Here is a 16,484-nt window from a genome sequence, read left to right on the forward strand (position 1 = left end):
TGTAGTAATCAGCCTGTGGACAGATAGAGACAAGATAAACGGACAAACGAATAGGACAAAACAATTTACAAACAGTGCCTATATTCTCTGTTCAAACACACACGATTCTTGCATTGTCTATTCAGCTAACCTGTCAAACCCTGTTCTATATTGTGTGTTTTTTAAAGAGATATTGGAGTTTGCATCATTCTAGGCTCAGTCTTTTATCAAACTTGATATGTTTGTGTATAATATTCCATTATATCAGACCTTTTTATCTTTGCCATTTTAACGCCTTGTATTGAAATGTGCACTGTGTGTTTCTAGACATGTCATTTTATATTCTCTGTTGTTATTGTTTTTTATTTTTTTATTTTATTGATAAATCTTTGATCATTTGCATTTTTTATGAATTTGAATGGTGCCTTGAGATGTATTTATGTGGATTTTGGCGCTGTATGAATAGTCATGCTGATTATTATTATTATTCCTATTAACTTCCTCCATCTTGATTCCTACCCTTTAGTGTTATTCGGTTGATTGTATTTAAATTGAATGATCTGTATTTTGAATGTGTTTTGAATTTTTTTGGCTTTTATTGTGTTATCCTCTACATTGCCTCAGATTCACAATGTCATTAGGATTCTTGTATGTATGTATTTTATTTATTGCTTTTGTCTTGTTGACTTTTTTTGTGACGATTTATGTGAACATTGTCAGTGCCCTAGGCCTTGAATTATAATCTTAATAAGTACAGCCGTCGATTTCACAAAACTCTTCCTAACTTAAGACTAATCTTTGGACTTAGGACGAGTCCCAACCCTGCGCTGTAGCATGCAGACCTTAAAATCAATCCTAAGTTAGGACGAGTTACTCGTCCTAACTCGAGATAAGACGAGTCCTAACTCTTTGTGAAATCGACGGCAGCATTTTTTCTCTATCAAGCGGTACTTCTATGATGAGGAATATTTTAATTTGTATTGGAGCTTTGCAAAGGGCACCAAAGCAAAGGGCACCACTGCATTCGCTGTGGGTGCTGTGCGTGAATTGGAGGTCTGCTGCCTAGCTTCAAGTCTTAATTGAATATGTTAATTTATATTACAGAGATGAGGAATTTCTAGTTAGTACAGTCAAAGAATCGGATGTAATACACGCTGATAAGAAGGATGTACCCTGTATCTTTAAGGTGAGCAACAAATCAATTATACACCACTTTAATAATAACATTGAATTAACTCGGTGATTAAACAAGCTCTTCAGATGTCATTAACCCTGACAGTCCCATATCTTTCTACATCAAATTGCCAAAATGAAGATTCGGAAGGACTGAGAGTTGAAGCTCTGGTATTTCATCTTCCAGAGGGGCAATGCAAGTTTCATTATGCAAAGGTACTACAATCGGAAAAGCTTAATTCTATGGGAAACATTTGAAGGGGCACCTAGGCTCTACCAACTGAGCTACATGTATCTAGCCCTCGTTGACAGTCTTCCTATTTTGTCTGTATCTTTGTCATTCAACCTGTAACTGACATGTAGCCAGTGATCACACCACCAAGTTACTGTACAACCTGGGAAGTGGCAGAAGAGGGATCACCTTAAGGGGACCCCTATTAGTCATTATCTTTGTAGTATAAATTATGTAAATTCACAGGCTTTGAACTAGAAGGGGTTGATAAGATAAATCCCACACTAACCCACTTTCTCTTGATGATGTGTTCCAGGTTGCCGCCTCTCAGCTCAACCCTCCTGGCATCACAGCCCAGTTTCTCCTCCTAGCATGCAGTGAACATGAAAAGAAGAAATGGGTCAATGCCTTGAATGAGCTGCATAAGATCCTACGTCGTAACAAGCGCCAGGAAGTACCGGTGTTTCTTGCTAAGGAGGTTTGCGATCCTAGTATGACTCTCATCAAGATGAGCCACTGTGCTGATTTTCTTGGTGAGTAGTTTTTGTGGAAGAAGGCAATGGACTTGAATTCTTGATTCTGATTTGTTGATCCGTAGTCGCCTGAGTGTGATGTAAACCTATATTGAACATGTCATATCAAATCCTGTTTTAATGCACCATTCTACCTTCGCATGTTGTGCTATTTATATTTTAAAACTTTTTCTTATGGAGCTGTCCAATCCTAAGTAATTGTCTAATCTAAGAAAAATAAAGGTTTTTTTCAAGTGAATATATTCGTCAAACTTGCTGAAGATAATTTCATCACCCTCGGCCTCATTGGATATGGGATGCAGATGTGCTAAATTTGTTTGTATTCAAATTGCCCTTTTGTGATAATAAAATAATAGTATTTTATGAATGTGCCCAATTTACCCTGCCACCATCAATTATAAGAAAGGTTGCGATATCAACAGTGTTCTAACTTAAAACGATGAAAAACAAAGACACCAAAATCATTTAAAATTTACCCATTCAGTTTGCTTGGTGGTTTATTACTTAATTTTTTATAATGAATTACAATTTTCCTTTTTGCTGATTGTACTGACAGATTCTGATAGATTTGTGCTTGGGACGGATGAAGGTTTATTCTGTCTTCAACTGTCTAGTGGTATCATTGTACGGGTAGATAGTAAGAAGATATTCCAGGTTGAGGTTATGCCCACCGAACAGCTCATCGTAGTCATCTCAGGTAAGCAGGCTACCCCTTAATCAATTTTTATTAAGCTGTTTAGCAGAAAATACTGCTTAGCAAGTTTCTATGCTAAGCCAGAAGAAGGTGGGGCACCAGTCAAAACAATGTAAACTTTATGGATTTTGGAAAGGGTAACCAGTTTCTGCTAAACAATATACTTTTTTGCTTAATTTAGGCTTTATAAAATTGGGCCTCTGCTTACCATAAGCAAAGAATCGGCAATGACATCACACGGGTTAGCAGGGATATTTTGATTATGCTCGCTACTAGGAATTCTTTGCTTACACAGCCAAGGCAAAAAACTCAGAAATCGGCGCTAGCACAGTTGTATAGTAGTAGTAAAGAAAATAAGTAGAGAATGGTGACCATAAATGCAGAATGCGGTCACCATTCTCCGCTTACTTTTTAAAATGATTATAAACGGTAAAATTCACTTCCTGAAGACCTCAGACAAATGCACAGTATCACTCTCTTCCAGCAGAAACTTAAAACACCCTTGTAAAGCTTGCTTTCCCTACAATTTGACAATAATTTTACTTAACTTTCACTAGACCGGCTTTGAATGGTTTACAGGAAAGTGCGCCTTACAGTTGCTGTATTATTATTAGTATTTTTGACAAACTGTAGTTGCATGAATACTTTGTGATTAAGAGTGTGTTCCTGTATTCTTTATTCCTGCTTAGGGAGAAGTCGTCATTTGCGTCTCTTTCCGATCCTGGCCTTGAATCAAGAAGTAGCAACCATCAAAGTAGAAGAACCCAAAGGTAGTACACTGTTTACCACTGGAACCATCCGACAAGGGTCTACTATGTGTATGTGTGTTGCCATGAAGCGTCATGTCATTGTTTATGAATTCAATCGCACCAAACAACGCCATAAGAAGGTTAAGGAACTAACACTTCCAGCTCCGTGCTCATGTCTAGAGCTGTTTGAAGAAAGACTGTGTGCGGGATACACATCTGGTTTCGGACTCTTCAGCATACAAGGAGAGGGACAGCATATACAGCGTAAGTACAGCGGTAGTAGAATATAAGCAAGAGAGGTTTTTAACATAATATACCTAGCAAGTGGATTTATACATGGTGTTTACCGCAAACCAATTAAACGTTGGTATGTCACCAATTAAAAACCCACCTCTATCTTTAGTTACGCTTATTTATATTCTTGTTAATTGCATTGTTATTTTTTATGAAATTTGCTTTTGTATCAATTTATTTTTAAAGTGCTTGTAAATAAGGTTACGTTTTATGCAATGCCTCAAAATCCATACAGCATATTAGTTTGTATGTCAATATTGCTGTGTAGTTATATATTTGTTGGTTTCATGTGTTTTTGTACTTTTAAAATTGTAAAGCTCAGCAAAGGATCTGATATCCACAATGTTCTATAAATGCTGTTTTATTATTATTGTCAAATATCAGGCAGGTAAGTTTTTAAATTATATTTTTTGTTTTCTGATTTGTAGCTTTGCTGAATGTTGAAGATCCTTCGCTATCTTATCTTCAGAAGACGCCAGTAGACGCACTGACAGCCGTTCAGATCAGTAACAAAGAATATTTATTGTGTTTCATGAGTAAGTCTTCAAAACATTAATTTTTTAATCAATTTTGTAATGTTGCATTTTATAAAAAGTAGAAAAGAAAAATTTCTTATTGTGAATTAAATTTCAAATACCAAAATCAATTTGGGATATAAATGGGTAGAGGTTGATATTGTGTATGAACAAGCCTTTGGAGTGCTTGGGCAGCCTGTGGCTATTGCTTCTTTGGAAACATCTGTTGTCTTGTGGTCTTAAAGTTTTTTAATCCTAAGTTGTAGCTTACAATATTTTTACTGTGTGATAATATTGTGCTTGGCTTGTATAAACATAATTATTAGCTTTTTTATCTTTGCCGTTTGTAGAATTTATTGCCTTTGTTGTGTATATTTTTACGTTTTTTTGAAGTCTTTGCTATTGTGCAGTGTATTTTTATTCACTGTTTTATAAAACATTTTTTAGTGATTTTTGATTTAAAGAATTTAATATAAAGCGCTTCAATCCTTTGAAGAGGCGCTAAATAAATGTTGAATAATAATTGTAATAATAATCGTCTTTAAAGACCTGCTTGAACGGAAATGTCAAGTCGTGAACTTTGCTGAATTCCACTTAAAATGTTTTCGATGAATAAGGAAATTGATTCATATGATTATAAATAGGTTTCAATTGTGTAAAAAAACAATCATTTTGTATGCCCTTATCCAGAGCTTTTCTGCGAGATTTGCGAAAAGCCCTGTTACGTAATCACTTTCAAAACGTCATAAGTAGAAAAAGCCGCTTTGTTGCAGCCTGGATGTATAACAAAGCAAACTCCCACAAATGACGTCAGCGGCATTGTCCTTTGACGCCCGCTCTCAACGGCAGAAGTGTTTTTAGTTTTTCAAAAAACCTTTAGGTAGGGGCCTGATTTTTTAATCGATAATTATGAAAACTTCAGAAGTGTACACATATCAAAATTACATTAAAATGGCGAACAAGTGCATTATAAACAAGTAAAAATACCATTTCTGTTTAAAACATTCCGCTCAGGTAGCTGTTTAATTTGTCTGATGATGTGCTGAGTTTCAACTTTGAATGTTATTATTCTACCAGCATTAAACTTGACTATTTTCTTGACTTGAACCTACAGCCGTTGGAGTGTATGTAGATTACCATGGACGCAGGACAAGGAAACAAGAGTTAATGTGGCCAGCAGTACCAACAGCTATCTGTAAGTTGAAATATCTTATTCGTCTGTTTAATAAGTGTTATATTTAAATCTCTTCATTGTTTAATGATAATTTTGCGATTTGTTTATTCCACCATTTTGAAATTAAATGAAATAAACCCTATACCTTCAAAATAGAAAGAAACTTACCTGACCTTTTCACTTGATGTTACTTTTTCTGCCTTTTATAGTGACTTTCTAACTCACTGTGTGTTGATTACATATTCAGGTTTTAACTGTTCACACCTTGTGGTCATTATATAACTCACTGATTGAGTAGTGTTATTAAACTCATTGAGTGTTGATTACATATTCAGGTTTTAACTGTTCACACCTTGTGGTCATTATATAACTCACTGATTGAGTAGTGTTATTAAACTCATTGAGTGTTGATTACATATTCAGGTTTTAACTGTTCACACCTTGTGGTCATTATATAACTCACTGTTTGAGTAGTGTTATTAAACTCATTGAGTGTTGATTACATATTCAGGTTTTAACTGTTCACAGCTTGTGGTCATTATATAACTCACTGATCGAGTATTGTGGTTTAACTAACTGAGTGTTGATTCCATTTTCAGGTTTTAACTGGCCGCATCTTGAGGTTATTTTGTAACTCACTGATTGAGTATTGTGACTTAACTCACTGATTATGTTGATTCCATTTTCAGGTTTTAACTGCCCGCATCTTGTAGTTATTTTGTAACTCATGAATCAAGTACTGTGGTTTAACCAACTGAGTGTTGATTCCATTTTCAGGTTTTAACTGCCCGCATCTAGTGGTATACAGTGAGGTATCAGTGGATATGTTTGATGTCCATCATATGGAATGGTTCCAGACGATACCAATCAAAGGGGTAAGTCATCAAACTTTCAAGTATAACAAACCATAACAAACATGATGTTACCGTTCAGATGCGTGTTTCACAGCATGGTGTCTGTGAGAGTGTGTTTGCCAAATAAATCAAACCATGAATGCTGCAGTCGTTATTGATGTACGCGTTTAGGTGCGCATACGACTTGCCCTACATTATCAAACCAGGAATGCTGCAGTCGTTATTGATGTACGCGTTTAGGTGCGCATACGACTTGCCCTACATTATCAAACCAGGAATGCTGCAGTCGTTATTGATGTACGTATTTAGGTGCGCATACGACTTGCCCTACATTATCAAACCAGGAATGCTGCAGTCGTTATTGATGTACGCGTTTAGGTGCGCATACGACTTGCCCTACATTATGGCCACTTTCATAGCAACAAAGGGGTTATACGATACAGTCTTTTTCTTTTATGGACTGTAGCTCTCTTCTGTATTATCAAAGTCAAGCATTTACAGTGATATCATGCACTTCATCCCAAACAAGCACTTCCTGCTAAAACTCAAAACTCTGTTTAATTACTAATAAAGAGTCTAGAGACCTATTAATGATGATAAATCATGGCCTCGAGATCTTTAAAAGGAGGACAATCATTTTGATTTGATAATCTTTAATTCCCCAGACGCGTCCAGTAAGCCGTGATGGTAGCTTCAATCTGTGTTACTTAACAGATCTGCACACACCTAGACTCATGTATCTACATAACAATGATAGAGATAGTGGTAAGTCACACTCATCATCTGAATACAATCTCCCCATCACATTCATTCCATCACCTCATTTGAATCATCCAAAGTGTCCTGAAAAACCACCTCTTTAATATTAAATTGTATATTTCTCACTATCTTCTCATTCAGATTGTATGTTGTTTTTAGTGTACATTTCTGTATTTTTTATTCTCTATTTTTCTGAATTTTAATATTGCTTCTTTATGTATGTTTGAATTTTTTCAATGTCATGTAATTTTTTTCCTGCAGTGTGATTTTTGAGCAATAAACCAATCAAAATTATAAATGTACATACAGGATTAATTACTTAGCTTGTGTGTTAATCTTTGAATTCAGTCAATTTTAAGTTATTTATTATGTTATTTATTTGATGCCTAGAGATAACTTTGTATTAGTCACACTATAAACCAAATATATTATTAGTATTATTATTATTAGTAGTAGTATACTAGAGCATGTAGAGTCTACCGATTTCCAACTTTCTATTCCAGCATGGCTTTTAGTCGTTGTTACCATCAGTCATTGATGTATTACCAAATTTTTTTTGTTTGTTTCTGCAGATGATTTAGTTGTTCCTCGTGTGAGCAAACAGAGCATCAAGAGAGACAAGGGAAGGTTTTCATTCAAGAATAGAGACGACATCAAGAAGTAAGTATGAGAATCTGGGCCAAATTTCATATAGTCACTTCAGCAGAAAAACAATTGTCTGCTAAGCAGAAATGAGCAGGCAACCAGTCACAAATTGTACGTGTGATATGGTGGTTTAGCTTGTAACCTTATTTGCCCATATATGTATTTGCTTTCGTTGTCCCTTGCCCATCTTGGGGTATTTTGTCTAGTAGCCTTTTTTGTACTGTTATGGCAAATAAAATTATAGAAATAATAATAATAATTTGATTTTGATTTTAGGACGGATCGCAAGTCATTGATTTCAGCCCCGTCAGATTTCAACCATATTACCCATATGGGACCTGGAGATGGGAAACAGATCCTTAGAGACTTGCCATCGGTAAGTACACGGCGTTAGTTGTCCAAATTATACATCTGCATTTTGGTTTTGTTTCAATTATTGGAAATTATCATTATGATATGAAAGCAATTGATAAAATTGTTTTACAAATTTAGAGATTAACATCATCAGAAGAAGTCAATATTGCTAATTGATTCAATTTCCCTAAATCTGTCTATTCACATATTGTCTTTTACTATCATAACAGTCACATAGTTGCTTTGAATATTTGTAAAAATTTGTTACGTAAATGTTTTTTGTGAATGTTCATGTAGAATTTGTTTACAATTTCTTCAAATCAATGCAAATACATTTTTTTTCATCTTGATTTTACTTGTGTATTACCCAAGTTTTAATTGCGGTGAAATCTTGCAACACTACTACTTGTGCATTTATATTGTTGTGATTGATTTGCTACCCTCATAGGTATTGTCACATTACCATTTCTTTCACTATTCTCTTGTGATTTCATTTATGATTCACCCCTGATAAATATTTGTGTTTTGTTATATAAACAATACACATGTTTATGAATATGCCACCCAAAACACAATGTCAGTATGTAGTTTTAATTGCCGTGCAATCTCAACTGTTTCTTGTGCATTTCTATTGTTGTGATTGATTTGCTTCCCCCATAGGTTCTGTCACATTACCATTTCATTTACTATTCACCCTTGATATATAATTGTATTTTGTTACAAACAATGTACATTTTTATGAAAATGCCGCCAAAACACAACACAATAATATGTCAGTATGTAGTTATAAATGCAGTGCAATCTTGCGACTGTTACTTGTGCACTTATTGTTGTGATTCATTTGCGTCACCCATAGGCACCATGCATTTAGTTTATCATTCATCTGTGATAAATATTTGTTTCATGTTATACACAATGTACATGTACAGTGTACATTTGTATAAATATGCCATCCAAACACACTAATCTGTACAGTCTTGTAAAATTGGTATGCTATGTCTAGCACGGTAGATTTTATGAATATGCAACACAATATACTTGTTCATGAATATGCATCACAAAAATGTATAGAGTCTTACCACTATGTCTAGCATGGTTGATTTAGCTGTATGTACTGGGTCTATTTAACCAGTTCATTTCCAAACGCAGTTGGTCTTAAAAACTAGCACTTTTAAACTGGATTTTTAACCAGGAAGCGAACTGGTTAAATCAGACAAACTCAGCGTATATTTTGCTGAAGTTAGGGTTGAGTGTTTCATTGTGGTTACACTTGTCACGCTACCAGTTCATTTACTATTCACCCATGATAAATATTTTTAATATACTTTACAATGCTCTATTCTGCACTGTAGTTGTCTCATCAGCTTGATAAATAGAATAGCAATATTTTACTTGTGAGTTAATATTGTTTGTCACTTTAATTATTCACTGCATTCTCTTGGCTGGTTGCAATTCAACCGGTAAGTCTTGATGATCTCCTTCTGTCTGATCAATACGGCTGTATCCAACATAGCACCTACAGCTACGGCTGTTGCTAAGTGTGTTGCTAAGGATGTCCTATACTTCAACGCATGATCCTGTTGTTACCGTAGCAATATCCACACAACCTATAAATACCTTTAGACAGTGGTCATTTGTAAAATATAGTATTTTAGTTTGAGCAGTTAATACAATTCAAAATCTCTGGGAATGATTTTCAGAATAGCTTATAAAATCGGATTTGGACGCTGTATTCTTAGATAGCTTAGAAGCCTTAGCTTTGGTTGGTTCAGAAAGTCTGCTTACCATTGACTCTTCATAATATGTATGCTTATTCTTTGGGTGTGGGGTTATGAATTTGGTTGGATCGAGCTTTGTATTTTACTTCATCTAGTTGCCAATCAAAATCTGTTGCCTTGCCTCACTTTTGAGCTTTTATTGTCTCTTGTTTTAATTTTCTTTGTTGTTCTCAGAATTTTTAAATATTGTGATATATAATTTTATAGCTACTTCATAGCTTTGGTAATAATCCTCTCTCTGCATTTATTGTTCTATTGTGTACTGGGATTTTTAATGGTTTACTTTTTTTTATTGTACATTGTCATGCACCTTTATTTATCTATTGGTACAAACACAATGACCAGCAGCAGTAGCTGAAAGGGTCACTTAACAATGGTACAAGTATAAGAACATGTAAAAATATAGATTTGAATCACATATTTAAAGATCAATAGAGTAAACTGTACACAATTTACAAAACCCTTCATAAAAACTATTACATTAGAGCAGTTGTGGAACAGCGTCATCTGGAATTGGCGCATTTTAAATCATATTATTATTATTATTTACACATCTTGTTTGTCTTTCAGAGGAAGATTCCACTGCGAGAAGAGAAGCAAGGAGGGCGTGATTTCAACCGAGTCCGTAGCATGTTCCAACCCGGGGTCCCCGGTATGAAGTCCGGATCGCTGGGTCGAGAACGTCCCTCTTCAATGATCTCATCAGCAGGTAGAGGAGGAGACGTCAACGGTGGAGGCGTCTTGCAGCCTGGCTCTGGAATGTCAGGCGAGGGCAGCATTCATGAGGGATCAGTACGCAGCTACAGCGACGATTCACCACCTCTGTCGAGCCATTCACCCAGGCATTCATTAGGTTAGTCACTCTCTCTCTATCTTAGTTTAGTTAAGTTCAGTTTATATCTTTATTGCACAGACATCAAAAACCAAATTAGTGCAAAAGTCTTGTCTAATCATTATTCTTATGTTCATTTTTCGTTTATTTAACAATTTCATGATTGTTATTCGCTTGTGTATATTGTTTTGAATGGGCACAATATAAATTGATAAATAATAATAATAACATAAATTAATATATAAAACAAAAAACATTTTTAATATTAGTACTATTATTACAATCCCAATAATGCCGATTTTGTTGTGTTTGATTTTTAGGTTCAAGCTCCAGTACTCCTCCTACGCCTCACAGGACAAGCCAGGTTGATCCAGATCAACTCTCTGGTGGGTCTGGAGGCTGGGACGGAGACGCTAAAGGAACATCGTACTAAATAAATCATCAACAACAACCTCTTTATATGGACTGGAAGCAATCTGTCTCCTAAAACTGTATCATGTTTAGTCTCATCCAAGTGTCTTACAGAATGTTTCGGGTGGGTTGGCATGATGCAATCTTGTGTCGTTAAAGCTGTGTTCAAGTTCGCGTAAGGATCAATGGTTAAAGTAAAGGTTTGCGGTAACACCATGTAATGATTATCTCTAAATGAGTTGGGGTGGTTCTGAAAAGAACTGTTGGTTTCAACTCAACGCTTTAATCAGTAGGCTCTGATCGTCTTCTGGAGATCAATGGTTAACGAGTGGTTGTTCAGTGATGTACGAAGGGCATGCGCACAGAGGTTGAAGTGCGAACAACTCTTGTCATATAAACCAGGGCGACCAGCAATTTTACGGCAGTATCATTTTTTAATAAGTGGTCCACTCTGCGCTGTGCTATGAAACTGTCCGTCGGTAACCAGCTATGCGACCATGGCCGGTAGGCTGGTTCTAAATAGTCGACTAGCATAGTCCAAACTTTGGTTGACTAGACAGTTTAAGCAATGTAAGCCAAACTACGGTCAACTATAGTCCTTGCGTGAACTTAGCCTCTACTTGAGTTTATCTGCGAGCTGGATCAAGATCCGGATGTGTCCAACACTCTACCTACTCCCTAATGGGATTAACTTGGGATTAACACGGATTAGTAGAAACCTGAGTCTTCTGAAGACAGTCTTTTGGTATGGATGTATGGAATGCTGGGATTTTTCTAATACCTTGGCTTGGGCTCCATCACCGGATTGGACTGCGCGCGCTGCGCACGTAGTGGAAACGCAGCTCGGCATATATCATGCATTTTGGAGCAGCGTGTATTTTGAACACGGTGCCTGGAGCCTGAGACAAGGTTTGAGAAAGGCCCCTAATATCTTCAGTCTAATCCAAAGAGTCCATCAATATAACGCATAAGGCAATGTTATGTCAAAATAGTGTTACTCACAATGTGCAACTTATTGAAGATAGAAACAATATCTTTTAAATGCATGGCCCTCTGAGTACCAGACAATGAATTTGTACTTAAAGCAACAACTGGGCATTTTGTTTTGTTATAAATAACCTTGAGATGTGAATGTACATTGGTAATATTTAAATAAGGAGTGAATTTTAATTGTAGACGATGATTAGATGAAAACTAACTTGTGTTTTCCAATGTTAGTAACCATCCCTGTAAATCCTAACCATTCTGTGCTATCGTTGCTCACTTGGCTTTTAAACTCATCCCCCAAAAAAGTAATTTTAGAGTGTGGAAAATAGTTGTGGAACTTTTAATACTAAAAACTTTTAGCTTTTGCGTGTGTTGCAAAGAATAAATTTAGCGTTAAATGAGGATAAACATCTGGTTTTGAATATTCATAGAAAGTGCTGGTGAGGATTTTAACGCATAAATTATCGCATATACCAACTTGATAAAATTACATTAACCAAAAGTGCTGCAAACTGTTGCTCAAAATCATGATCCAACTTCAAGGATCTGCTTATTCTTAGCTTACAGTCAACATTCTTTGCTGGTGTAGGTGAAAAATGCTTAGTAAAGTGAGGTACACACAAGCAATTGCAATAATTCCTTGGTAACCTTTTGAAGTACGCCTACTTTAAATGTATTTGACTACTGCAGCACTGACTTGTTTTGCTTGAGTTCAGCTTAGCCATGTTGCCTGGTCGTCTAGTTACTGAATCACAATTTCATTATTTATGCAATTCATATAGACGTTAAACCAGTGTTTGTATGCGAGAGATTGGCTGATGCCAGCTTGGTGTTAATATCCCCTTGTGGGAGTTTGCCAAGTTCCCTTGATGGGAAGATCATGTAAACAAACGTGGAATAAGCCCCAGGTCTCAGGGAGAAATTCCTGCTAACATAATATGGGATGGTGTGGCTTGTGGGTCTTCCTGCGTATTATCAGCTTTAATAGGAACCTTTAAGCAGGAATTCTGCCTTCAGCAATATCATGATTGATATAACTATGTAGCGGAAAGGCTACACAGTCGGAATATTAAGAATCATTGGATAATGATAGCTGATGGGCAAACCAACTCACTTGAGGTTTACTTGTGCATCTTACCTTCTAGACTCAATTTCATAAAAAACGCAAGCAGCCATTTTGTGCTTACGGAGCGTCCCTTAGTAGAATTTCTATTTCATAATGCTGTTTAGGTTTACCATAATCAGGGGTAAATGCTGACTAACTCGCGGTAAGCACATGAGTAATTTAACAATGCAAACCAATGGTGAATGTGCATGTGTGCCTAGATTTTGTCTGCTAACTTGAAAATCTTGATGAAGTAAGCTTATGCTTAGCACATTTTTCTTTTCTGCTACAGTAAGCTTACAAAATTTGCTTAGCGGTAAACAGCATTATCTAATTGGGCCCTGGACTAAATTTCATGGAGCTGCTTAACCCTGTGCCCAACAATGTTCTGCTAAGCAGAAATGAGCTGGCCCCTAGATGGTAAATGTGAAATGGTACTTTGGCTTGTAACCTTATTCTGGTAAGCATGGTTTCACTGTGGTTCTGTACTTTTTCCGCTGAAGCAGCTCTTTTATAGTTGGGCCTTTTAATATCGGTACTCGATTTCATACAACTCCGTACGGAAAACATCAGTAAATAACCCGACATTCAGTATAGGTCCAGTCACATTCCATTTATACCATGAACTTGGGTGGCGGTTCACACGTAGCGACTCAAAGTAAACTTTGCGTAAATTCATCTCTACTTGTCACTATCTATGGTTTCAAGCTCTATCAACGCTCTTTAAAAACACAAGATTTTAAAATATATGTGTGAAACTTTTGTCAAGTTCTGCATATATGACTTGAATATCTATCATTTCATCTGATTATTTCATTGCGTTTGTATTGAGGGCTGTTTAAAAGAAAAGTTTTATATTTATATGACTTTGCATCAATCATTGGCTTAAGTAAATATCACATTTCATTTGTTACCCTTTGCACTTTTCCCCCGTTCGATATTATTTTTCCTTCTTCGTTTGACAGTCAACATTTGCCAAACTAATGCAGAATGCATAGAGTGATATTTTTGAGATACAGTTTTTTTGATATTCTAGTGGTAGTGTTTTTTAAGTAAGGTTAGTGTAGCAGTCGGAACAGTACTATTCATGTGGTGTTACATGTTAATCAATCTGGGTAGTGTACCAGTAGTGAAATAGAGCAAACATTTAGTGTATTAACGTCCATTTTACAACATGAACTGATAGAAATGATATGTTCTGCACCAACTAGAGAATCGGCCCAACTACAGTTGGAAAGGCCCAAAACTATAGCTGGGATCATCCCAACTACTGTTTTGATCAGCCCAATTGTAGATGGGGTAACCAAACTGTAGTTGGGGTTAGCCCAACTGTAGTTGGGATCGGCCCAACTGTAGTTGGGGTTAGCCCAACTGTAGTTGGGGTTAGCCCAACTGTAGTTGGGATAGGCCCAACTGTAGTTGGGGTTAGCCCAACTGCAGTTGGGGTTAGCCCAACTGTAGGTTGGGTTAGCCCAACTGTAGTTGGGTTAGCACAACTGTAGTTGGGGTTAGCCCAACTGTAGGTTGGGTTAGCCCAACTGTAGTTGGGTTAGCACAACTGTAGTTTGCGTTAGCCCAACTATAGTTGGGCCGATTCTATAGTTGGTACAAAACAATGCATTCTCTAATTACTTAGTGTCAACTACAACACCACAAACAGTTCAAGAATCTTTAGTACAACATACCTGTTATAAAGTGCATTACGCAATGACCCCAACCATTTCAAAGTGATGCTGTAACTGTGATATACATAGGTGGATATGCTCAAACTTAGTTTATATTTTACAGAAAATAATGAAGCTTTTCTGTCATCAGAGTTTATAGCTCTATAAAAGTAATCGCCCAACATTTGGACAAGGAATTGTGTTCAATCCTTACGCTAATTTTTTAAGAATAGGTATTTATGCGATAGAAGGTGCCGCAGGCTGGTTGTCCGATATTTTAATGGCCTGGTTAAGCAGAAAATACTCACTGCTAAGCAAAAATAGGCAGGGGACCTGTCACAGGAAGTACATATGGCATGGTAGTTTGGTTGGTAACCTTTCTCTGGTAAGCTGAATTGTTTTGTGCTTAGTTACTTTTTGTGGTTAAGCAGCTCTATGAAAATGGGTCGTGTTTGGCACACTTATTTGTAAACCCTGCAAACTTGGTTTATTCATTGAGGTAGGATTTGGTATATTGGTATAGTATTGAGTATCAGATGGAGTAAGTCACATGTCTACGATCAGAGTCATTCATTGGCTGACCGGTTGTATCCATGGTAACAATACAAACATCTAAGAGTGTTGTGTTTCTGTCTGTAAATCATACATACAGCCTTATGTATTTATTAATGTATGTGGTTGGAAAGATGTTTAAAAAGAAGAATACAATGATCCACACAAATTGGCTTCGAAATTGCGTGGTTTTCTTTTTACTTTGCAAATTAACACGGTCGGCCATTTCCATAAACGACCGACCGTGTTAGTTGACGAGGTAAAAGGAAAACCACGCAATTTCAGGGCATACTTGTGTGGCTCATTATATTCTACTTTTAAAATATCTTTCTAATCATATGCATTTTATAACAAACGGTTACAAACGCTTTTTATAGACCAACTCGACTGATCCTATGTGTTCATTTAAAATTGACATCCAAAGTTCTGGACTCTGATAAGATGGTGTGCCGTACTACAGTTATATCGCTGTAACTGAGAATCAGGACAAACCTAGATTGAAAAGGTTAGAATCAAGTAAGATATTTAAACACAGAATTTGACTGCAAATAGTGGTGTCCATTAAATGGGAATAATGTGTGGATTTAATGCAGAGGCTTAGAGAATGACCAATTGTGGTCATATGACCAATTGCGGTCATCGGTAGCTTTCTTACATTCAATATCTTTATTGTAGCAGCAACCTTTGTAAATTATTCCAACTAGCTTTTCTTTTAATCTGGATTTTGTTTCTGTTTAGTCCTTTTTTCTTTTTCTTTTTTTGTAACAAAATCCAGAGTTATACATTATTATTATTATTCACTAATTATTATTTGTCTACATTTAGGTTTGTCTAAATATTGTATATTGGCTGATTGTAGGATGGAAAATGGTTTGTAAAACATAAGTCCCCCTAACGTGTGCAGTTCCCCTACCATATCCAAGGATTTTAATAAATATGTGTTTTGTATTAAATAACGTTTAAACAAAAATTAAATAAAAAAACTGGTTGTAGATAAAGAAGTTAGATGAATGACTCGAGGGGGTTAGATTAAGGAATACGGAGAATGAGGTGGTTTTCTTATTTAGGTGAAATAACAAGTTATATGTATGCATAATGTAGTGGCTAAGTTAATGTTATAAGGGACTCAATGTTATGTAAATTAGCCTTTATCGTCATGCATATGCAGGAGGGTCATGCATATGCATGATCTTAAAAATA

At 36.1% G+C, this 16,484-nt stretch overlaps 1 protein-coding gene across 2 annotated transcripts in view; it reads left to right on the forward strand.

Annotated features, from left to right (window-relative positions):
- LOC117290355 (serine/threonine-protein kinase MRCK alpha-like) overlaps positions 1 to 14,877 on the forward strand; it is a 60,583-nt gene extending 45,706 nt beyond the window's left edge. Inside the window, exons 28-39 of one of the 2 annotated variants that reach the window (XM_033771708.1) lie at positions 1,084 to 1,165; positions 1,701 to 1,917; positions 2,474 to 2,614; positions 3,301 to 3,624; positions 4,083 to 4,190; positions 5,284 to 5,364; positions 6,121 to 6,218; positions 6,863 to 6,962; positions 7,529 to 7,616; positions 7,878 to 7,977; positions 10,304 to 10,586; positions 10,886 to 14,877. In XM_033771708.1, the coding sequence (XP_033627599.1) occupies positions 1,084 to 1,165; positions 1,701 to 1,917; positions 2,474 to 2,614; positions 3,301 to 3,624; positions 4,083 to 4,190; positions 5,284 to 5,364; positions 6,121 to 6,218; positions 6,863 to 6,962; positions 7,529 to 7,616; positions 7,878 to 7,977; positions 10,304 to 10,586; positions 10,886 to 10,998 (1,735 nt within the window). In that variant the 3' untranslated portion in view covers positions 10,999 to 14,877. The remainder of the gene's footprint in view (positions 1 to 1,083; positions 1,166 to 1,700; positions 1,918 to 2,473; positions 2,615 to 3,300; positions 3,625 to 4,082; positions 4,191 to 5,283; positions 5,365 to 6,120; positions 6,219 to 6,862; positions 6,963 to 7,528; positions 7,617 to 7,877; positions 7,978 to 10,303; positions 10,587 to 10,885) is intronic. The other variant, XM_033771718.1, reaches the window with a different exon arrangement.
- The last annotated feature ends 1,607 nt before the right edge of the window (positions 14,878 to 16,484 follow it).

Source organism: Asterias rubens, chromosome 1 (genome assembly GCF_902459465.1).
Source record: "Asterias rubens chromosome 1, eAstRub1.3, whole genome shotgun sequence".
In the NCBI taxonomy this organism is placed as follows: Eukaryota; Metazoa; Echinodermata; class Asteroidea; order Forcipulatida; family Asteriidae; genus Asterias; species Asterias rubens.